Here is an 8968-nt window from a genome sequence, read left to right on the forward strand (position 1 = left end):
GCGGGCGGGCTCCTCCTCCCCGGCTCCCCGGCCCTCCCCCGGGCCGCTCCGCCTTCCCGGGACCCCCACACCCCCGCCGAGCCGAGCCGAGCCGAGCCGAGCCCCGCCGCTCGGGGGCCGGCGGCTGCGAGGCGGAGCGGAGCCCGTGTCCCCTGCGGACTACATGTCCCGGCGTGCCCTGCGCCGCCCGCCGCAGCGCCATCTTGAGGCGGCTCCCACCGCCAGGGGCGAAGTGTGGGGGGTGCGTTCGTGTCGCCTCTGGGCGTCGGCAGAAGTTCGGGCTGCGGAGTTCTGGGGAGCTGACGGGGAAATGGGAAGGCTGGAGGTGTGATGGCGTGAATTTGGTTTCTAAAGAGATCCTGGGTGCCCGTGTTTTGATCAGTTTTTCTTCCCGCTGAAGAAAGTGAAATCTCTTCAGAAAGAAAAAAAAAAGTGCAAAATCTTTTCAGTACTTAAAGGAGACTTACAAAAATGACAAAGGGCAACTCTGCTCAGATTACCACAGGACAAGGGGGAATGGCTGTAAACTAAAAGAGGGGAGATTTAGATTATGTGTTAGGAGGACGTTTTTCACTCAGAGGGTGGTGAGGCACTTGCACAGGCTGCCCAGAGAAGCTGTGGATGCCCCATCCCTGGAGGTGCTCAAGGCCAGGCTGGGTGGGGCTTTGGGCAACCTGGTCTGGTGGGAGGTGTCCCTGCCCGTGGCAGGTGGGCTGGAACTGGGTGGTCTTTAACGTCCCTTCTAACCCAAGCCATTCTATGAAACTATAATTCCTTCTACTCGAGATATTTTAAGTCTTTTGTTACGTATTTGTGAGCTGATAGGTTTTAATTGCCCCATTCATTGCAGTTTTAATGAGATCAAGTGACATAAGCTGCTGTATTAGAATAAAACAATGCTATTTTACAAAAAAAGACAAACAAAAACAAACAAAAACACCATTGATGCAGCTGCTACCTAGCATAGCACCTCTGTGTGCAGGCAGCAAATAACCCCAACAAATGCCGAACGCCCTCAGCCCGGCTGCCTGCTCTTTTTCCACACCGCATAATCCTTTGCTACTCCAAGTTCTGCCGCTTTCTCTCCTTCTCCTGCATACATAATGTCAGGACTAGTTTCTCCAAGGACGATTTTAACAACGTACGTAGGCATTCGCAGTATCAAGGCCCAGGCAATACAGGAAGAAGCACTAAGCAACTTTCTAAATTAAAAAAAAAAAAAAAAAAGCGACGTGCCCCGCCGGGCCACTCAGGCACTCCACAGCCACCCCGCCCTCCGCGCCGCGATCAGGCAGCGCCGCGGCCACCCCAAAGCCGGGGTCCTTCCAGCGCCTAAAGCCCTGCCGCGCAGGCGGGCGGCTTAAGGCGGCCCTGCGCATGCGCCCGCCCTCTCTCTTCCGGCGCTGAAGATGGCGGACAAGGAGTGAGTACCCGCGGCGCCTCGCTGCCATCCGCCGCCATCCGCGGCCGCGGCGCCCTTCGGGCTGATGGGGGGACGCTGCCCGGCCGCGGGGCCTCTGTCGGCCCCCCGCGGGAGGAGCGGGAGGATGGGGAGTGGCGGGGATGCGGCCGCAGCCAGCCCCCTCCCTTCTGTAGGCGGCGGTGGCTGTCCCGGCGGCCCGTGGTGAGGTGGGGAGGGAGGGTGTCGTTATTGCGTTATAAACGACGGTCTTGTGGCTTTCTAAGCGTTTAATAGGTTTAAATTCCAGTAAGTTACAAAGCCACGAGATATAACTCTTAATTACAGTCGTACTTTTTGCTTTTTTCCTCTTAAAGCACTTGTTGAAATGTTAATTAGCCGTAATCGGCGTTTGGAGAGCACGTGGAAATGTCAGGCTTCTTTGTTTTAATGCAAAAAGTGGTCCTTTTAGGCTGTATTGCAGCTTGATAATAACTGGACCAAGTTAAATGCAAACTGCTTAGAGGTAGTGGGGCCGGCATGTCCCTCCTGCCCCTTTGCATCGGTGTTTGTAACGTGCTGCTTCTTGCTGGTTTGGAGGAACTTGGTTTTTAAAAGTGTTTTTCCTTGTTGTTTAGAGCAAAGAAGCTGCCTTCTGTACCGGAAAGCCTCCTGAAGAGGCGGCAGGCTTATGCAGCTGCAAAAGCCAAACGTCTGAAGAGGCTGTTAGCTCAAAAAAAGGTGAATATGTCATGATTGCTTGCTTGAGTTGCTCTCGTCAGGTCAGCAGAATGCTACGCTGATTATATTAAAAGAATGAATAACTTCATAGTGTTTAGTTTTAGTACTATAATATATAGGTCTGCAATACCAAAAAAAAGTCAAGGTAGTGTATAATAAACCAGATCTGGGCAAAGCAAAGGTAAATAAAGTGTGAGATTCTCCATAAGACTAAGGTTAGTCAACAGTTGGAACCATAGGATGTGCAGAGTTGGAAGGGACCCACAGGATCATTGAGTTCAACCCCTGGCTCTGCACAGGACCACCCAAAAATCAAAGTCTGTTTCAGAGCATTGTCCAAATGCTCCTTGAACTTAAAAGGATTTTTGTAAAGATAAGTATGATGTGTGATAATATTTGTAAGTATTGTTCGAAGTAAAGCACTAGCACTATTAAGATATGACAGAACTGATGGTCATTTTAAAATCCATGTTGCTGTAATATGTGGTAACTGTGGGGAGTTTGAGAACAGGCTGTGTTATCTGAATCTGTTTTTCATGTATTAAAAGGCATTATATAATCTTAATTAATGCTTGATTAATTGCAGTTTCGTAAGGCACAAAGAAAAATCATCTATGAAAGAGCCAAAGCTTACCACAAGGAGTACAGGCACATGTATAGGCAGGAGATCCGCATGGCCAGGATGGCCCGAAAAGCCGGCAATTACTACGTTCCAGCTGAACCCAAGCTTGCCTTTGTGATCAGGATAAGAGGGTAAGAATTAATACAGATGTAAAAGAATGCGTTTTTATTTTCAAAAGCACTGAAAAAGCCTTTTTTTGTCACTTGTATGTTTTGAGGGCTTAAATTTTTGTAACTAAATCCAAGTCTTCATCTGGTTGCTTGGAAAGTTACTGGTAGTAATATTTTGGATGCACTGTAGGCTTAAGTGTAAAATCATTAATTCTGGGCATGTCTGCTGCCTTTAGGAATCTGGATTTTTTTTAAGACAAGATTGCAGAAATATGCAGACTGTTCTGTTTCATTTAACTTTAATGAAATTATATGCAGCTATTCTGTACTGAATGTTGTCAGAAGCGCTTATTTAACTTTGTTTTGGTGAAAGTGTTAGAGAAAACTAAGTTATATGCAGGAGATCATAAGGATATTTAGCTTTAAGATGTGTATTTTTTGATTCAGTGTGTTTCATGGTGTTAGATCTGCCTTAATACTGAAATACATTGAGATAATAAATAACATAATCTTGCTCTGCAGAATTGGTGAAAAAGCAATACCTTTCAGATGGGACAATAATACTGGTTGTTTTCTTTTTTACCTGTTACTGCTTTGGTGATACTTCTCTTTTCTGGGGTGCAGATAATTGAGTCTCTTTCTGTGTTCTCTAGCATCAATGGCGTCAGCCCCAAGGTCCGTAAGGTGTTGCAGCTTCTTCGCCTGCGTCAGATTTTTAATGGCACATTCGTCAAGCTCAACAAAGCTTCTATCAACATGTTGCGGATTGTTGAACCCTATATTGCATGGGGGTGAGTGAAACTGTCAGTTTTATCAAGTTGGGATACAAATGTTGTCTTTTGCATTTTGCTACACCAGATGTACAGGTTTTCCTGTGTTCAAAGTGTTCTTGGTTCAAAGCAGGGAAAGTACAAGAACACACAAACATGGTTAAGGCAGTGCTTGCTATGTATGGTTACATTCTCACAGTAGGCTTCTGGGAGCTCAGTATGAGTGAAGTTTGCTTCTGTGTTGCTTTTGTATTTGTGTTTGGGACATGCTGAAATGATCTTAAATTATTTGTTACCAAAATTTCACTTGGAGTGCAGGTTGTGAAGTTTAAGGATTCTAATTTTTACTTGACTGTTGTTTCAGTTATCCAAACCTGAAGTCTGTGCATGAGCTGATCTACAAGCGTGGTTATGGCAAGATCAACAAGAAGCGCATTGCTCTGACTGATAATTCCCTGATTCGGAAATGCCTTGGTAAGTAGAACTTCGCTTAAAAACCAAACCCAACTTGTTGCATTTGTATGAGTAGTGCTAAGCTGTACAACCGTCCTTACCTATCTCTGGAGAATAGTAGTGATTAGTTAATTAAATCTATTTCTGTCTTAATACAAAGCACACTGGAAGTAACTTTCATTTAAAAATTATTAAAACTCAAATGTCAAGAATCAAATTTTAGGATTTTACATTTACAAATGCTTATTGTAAACTCGACCTTTAATAGGACAGTAGTTGTTTCAGTGAGGAGAAGGTGCTGCAGCAGGAAAGAAGCCTATCACCTGTGGCTGTGAAGTTTCAAATTTAATATTGGACTTTGCTTGTATTATAGACCTTCATACTTCCTAAACAGCCTTTTTTAACTTGCTGTGAGAAGATCTAGCTAGTAAAAGCCATTAATGTACTTTATAAAAGCAAAACACAGCGGTCATTTGTTAGGAAACAGACTGATCTAGGAGGCTCCTCCTTGTCCAGTCATGCCTGGAATAGAAGCAAACACGGATCTTTCTTGTTTAGATCTCAAATCAGACTGTCATGTTTGGCTTTTTTTCAGATCATAGAGGTACAAGTAGTATGCTATAAGGATGTACCTTTACAGTATTGTATTTTACAAACAGTTCACTTGTAACATGTCAATGAAGAATCTGGAAAGGCATTAAGAAAACGTGGTACTACATTACTGAGCAGCATGAATAGTTGAGTGTGAATTTCCCTGAGCTACGTGTAGTTAGTGTTTAAGTATCCTAATCCTGTTGTGTTCTTTGAAGAAAAGTTCTATTTTCCTGAGGTCCACTAGACGGTTATTTGCTTGTTCTTCTTGCTGCCTCAGGTACAAACTATAAAATAGTGTTGAGTTAGCTGCAGCTGATGAGTTTTAATTGGAAAAGTTGGTCATGGGATGTCTCGATTAAAGTGGATGCTTTCTGACTTGCTGAAGTTTATGAAGCTAAATAGGTGTAACATTGTTAGCTTGTTATTGATAGCGACTGCGTAGCTCTTCTGAAAACAACTTTCCTGAATTTTAGGAAAACTTGGCATCATCTGCATGGAAGATGTGATCCATGAGATTTACACTGTTGGCAAGAACTTCAAAGTTGTGAACAACTTCCTTTGGCCCTTCAAGTTATCCTCTCCTCGGGGTGGAATGAAGAAGAAAACGATCCACTTTGTGGAGGGTGGAGATGCTGGTAACAGAGAAGATCAGATAAACAGACTCATAAGGAGAATGAACTAAAGGTAAGATTTTACTTCCTAGTTAATAGCATTCTGTCTTCTATCTCTGGTATATAAGCCGAAGCTGTTAGTGGTTGATAATTCACGTTTAGTATATATTCACTCATGCTTGAGTGGTACCTACAGTAGCCTAAATACTTGTGAAGGAGTTAAATCTTGTTTATAGTTGATGCTTTCATGACCTGTAAGCATTCCTCTTAGTTTACTTTCCATTTACCAATAACTTGTTTCAAAACATTATTTGGGTTTTATGATGATAAGCCTTGAGACTTTTGGCTACAATTTTCAGTCACTTATGAATTCTTCATATAATTGAAGTCTTTGCCTTTGTAACGACAATATTTTTCCAGATTGTCTGATTTCTGAAAAAAATAGGCTTGGGACAAAGTAAAAACTTAAGGCATTTTAATGGTCTGAAGTTTCAGCTTGTTCAATCTTCATTCAAAAGGTTTTAGTTAAAGCTTTTATGTTAAGTAATACTGTCATTTTGAAAGACAAACTTGCCCATTTGACTAAACTATCCTTGAGAAATGGGAAAGTGGACACCTGACCTAAAGCATTTTGAGAGTGACAGCTGAGTCCTGAAGTTAGTATCTGCTTCAAACAATGTCATGTCTTCTCTTGTCGCTGCTGTTCCTGTTTTGAGAATTCTGTGCCATGCAGTGACAAAACTAAAACTTTTTTTAACCTCGGTTCTCAGACTTCACATTGTTTTTTCTGATATTCTCACACACTAAACTAGCTTCAGTGTTGTCCATATCAATTCTCCATCAAGGAGAAATGTCTTTTTGTTATGACAAATACGCTGGACTTTAAGAAAGCTTTGTTTTAGGATGCTTGGGGAAAAAAAAAGTGGGCTAAAGCAATTCTTCTCAAACTAACTCCTCCAAAGAAGAAGCTTTTCTGCAGAAATCAGACGTGTTCAGTTTACTTAAAAATTAGTAACTTCCAGAGGGTTCGGTTAATGAAACAGCAGGTAGTGATGAGACTTTAGAGCTTAAAATATGAATGGAAGCTGTTTGGATGAGTGTTCTCAGAAACTTACTTTTCTGTAGGGAAGGAAGCCTCTGCTTTTTCTCCTTAAGCCTTTTCTTAGTGGTTTTGTTGAGCTCAGTCATGTCTGCTCCCTGCCCAAGGAGCTGAAGACCACCTATGAAATAACCTTCCATTTGGCTGACTGAGCTGTTTCATTGCAGCAGATACACGTGCAGGCCCTGTTCTCACTCCCCTGAGCTTCTTGCCTATTCCTTTCTGTCTCTGTGGGTGAAGCAGTGGAGTTTTAGAGCACTGGTTGCATGGCACCTGGGAACTTGGTGCTTGAGGAAAATAGTTGCTTACTGGCAGCAGTGTTCCCATAAAGCTATTTAACTCCACTGTGGGAAGAAGTGGTTAATTCTGAGAAGCAAAGTTGCCTGAATGTTTGCCCAGGGTGCTGTTACGTTACTCGTGCTAGCTTTCTGTAGAAATTTTGCTGCTGGTGGCACAAACTGCTACACGTTCAGTACTGGCAGATGCTTCCCTTAAGTTAATTCAAGAGTCTTGATAAGAAAGATTGAGCACAGCTACTTTCACTCCATGTTCCTATGTGGTTCTTGAGCACAAGATGAAAGCTACTGTATTTAATTGAAACCTGGCAACTTTTCTGACAGCATCGATCCTTTTCTCTCCATCTTCATTGATAAGAATCTGAAGTTTTCTAGTGGTCTTGAGTTTTTGTGAGCCTTGCTGTAGGAGGTCAGTTTCTAGTTTACTACTATAGTGGCTATAAACTCCTGTGACAAGTAGTATATTGGCAGAAAAGTTCGGAATGCTCATGGCTGTTTGTATTTTTCATTGCACTTCTAGCTCAGAACCCCATGTAAGTAGCAGATAGCAGAGCCTAACTACATCTGTCAATTTTTATGAAGTGAGCTTGCAGTTTCTTGTTTCTGGCTTATGAGCACTTGTTCAACTTGGACTGCAAACAAACATACTTCTGGTGTAAAGCTAGGATACTGATTGTTCTTGTCTCCTGCACTTCCAGTCTTGTTGTTTTCCTGCTGTTCAGAATTGAGTGTGCTTAAAACATAACCTCTATGCAGAGAGTAATGTTATAGCTTCTGCTGAGGTTATGAAAACTAGAGCAGTAGGCTCAGAAGAGATAACAACAATATTCTTAGCACTGTCTTTCTGAAGGGCCATGTATCTGAAGGAGAGGTATTTTTCTTAATATGCAAATGGCTTCCTGCTATTTGTCTTTTTGTTAGCAGTAATTTCAAATAAACTGATTCCTTCGTCTAGCTTGGGAAAAAATTAGGGCATAGTGCTTGATTTCTATTTATTTTTTGGACAACTCATAATTGGCAAGATACTGAATTTCATTAGCCCTCAAGAAAACTTTAAAAGGAATTAGAGACAAGTTTGCTTTTTTGTTTTAGTTCTTGTATATAAACAGTCCGTGAAACTTGCTGAAAATAGGGTTACTGCAGAAGTTACAATATGTGTAGTGCCTCAGGTGTCTTTAGATACAGAGTTCCTTCCTGCTAAGCTTTTATACAAATAAGAAAATAGGTACCAACAATTATCAGTAGAAGTGTTTTATTCTGTTAGTTCTGGCACTGGAGATCTGTGTTTTGAGTAAAGAAAGTCAGTATAGAAGTTACCGTGTGCAAGACTAGTGAAGTTTTAAATACGGTGAAATAGTCAATATTTTCAGCCCACATTTATAAACTGTAGAAGTGTATGAACTCTTTGGGTGGCCAAAGTAGTTTCAGATATTCATGTGTCTAATGATGTATATATTTTTTTTCCTTTCAGATTCAGATGCCCAGCTGCGGTCTTTCAAAATCTGGTCTGTTAATAAAATCACCTTGCACAAAACAGTCTCATCTCAGTAGTTCTTTTTGTGATCCTTTCTCACAGTGGCTTTAGTTGCTAAGTTTACTTTGGGGTAACCTCTTTGAAACTCTAAATGCCTTTGAATTCATGTTATACGGGTAATACTGTTTCAGTTTCATTTGGAGGGTGAAGATCCCAGGCAGGCAAGGGATTTATTTTTGAATGGCAACAAGTAATTATTTTAAAAGCAGAGTGAATTATGAACTCAGCTATTTGAGCTGTATGCTGTGGGGGACAGGATTCGTACTTCTAGCGCACTAGAAATCTGTGAGATTTGTCTGTGTAAAGAAGAGTCAAGGTTAAATCAGTTCTTAAGATGTTAAGATTCTGATTTTAACATCATAGTAATTACTGCAAGCTCTGAACAATTTCAGATTTCTTTTAACCAAAAGTCAAAGGCTAGTTTTTCTTTTGAAGGTAGTGGCTTCATTGAAAATCATTGAGTGCTTTCATTTGTTACTGTAAGGACACTGGTAAAACAACTGAGTGTCAATTAGGTAAGAGTGTTTCCAAATGTGAGTAACTAGGTTAGGAAGCCCAAAGATAGGTGACAGTCCTCTGTGACTGTGCAGCTCTAAAATCTAACACAGCTTGTGACTAAATGTTTAAAAAAAAAAGAGTAATGACACCTGTGCCCATTTAAGCTAATCACTGTACTAAATCAGAAGAAATGAGAAGTTCTTTACAGATGTTCAGTGCAAGTAATTAGATGTTATGGATG

At 41.6% G+C, this 8968-nt stretch overlaps 1 protein-coding gene across 1 annotated transcript; it reads left to right on the top strand.

Moving 5' to 3' along the window:
* The first annotated feature begins 1282 nt into the window (after positions 1-1282).
* On the top strand, positions 1283-8229 carry RPL7 (ribosomal protein L7). Its single transcript, XM_083825753.1, has 7 exons — positions 1283-1423; positions 2038-2140; positions 2727-2893; positions 3526-3663; positions 4007-4116; positions 5163-5373; positions 8167-8229. The coding sequence occupies exons 1-6, from the start codon at positions 1410-1412 to the stop codon at positions 5369-5371; spliced, it is 741 nt and encodes a 246-aa protein (XP_083681879.1). The 5' UTR covers positions 1283-1409; the 3' UTR covers positions 5372-5373; positions 8167-8229.
* The last annotated feature ends 739 nt before the right edge of the window (positions 8230-8968 follow it).

The sequence above is a fragment of the Anser anser genome, assembly GCF_964211835.1.
Source record: "Anser anser genome assembly, chromosome: 2".
In the NCBI taxonomy this organism is placed as follows: Eukaryota; Metazoa; Chordata; class Aves; order Anseriformes; family Anatidae; genus Anser; species Anser anser.

Excerpts from the sequence above, each read along its gene's own strand:
- RPL7 (XM_083825753.1), top strand. Across the intron at positions 3,664-4,006 it reads GAACCCTATATTGCATGGGG|TTATCCAAACCTGAAGTCTG; the intron begins GTGAGTGAAACT and ends CTGTTGTTTCAG. Across the intron at positions 4,117-5,162 it reads CCTGATTCGGAAATGCCTTG|GAAAACTTGGCATCATCTGC; the intron begins GTAAGTAGAACT and ends CCTGAATTTTAG.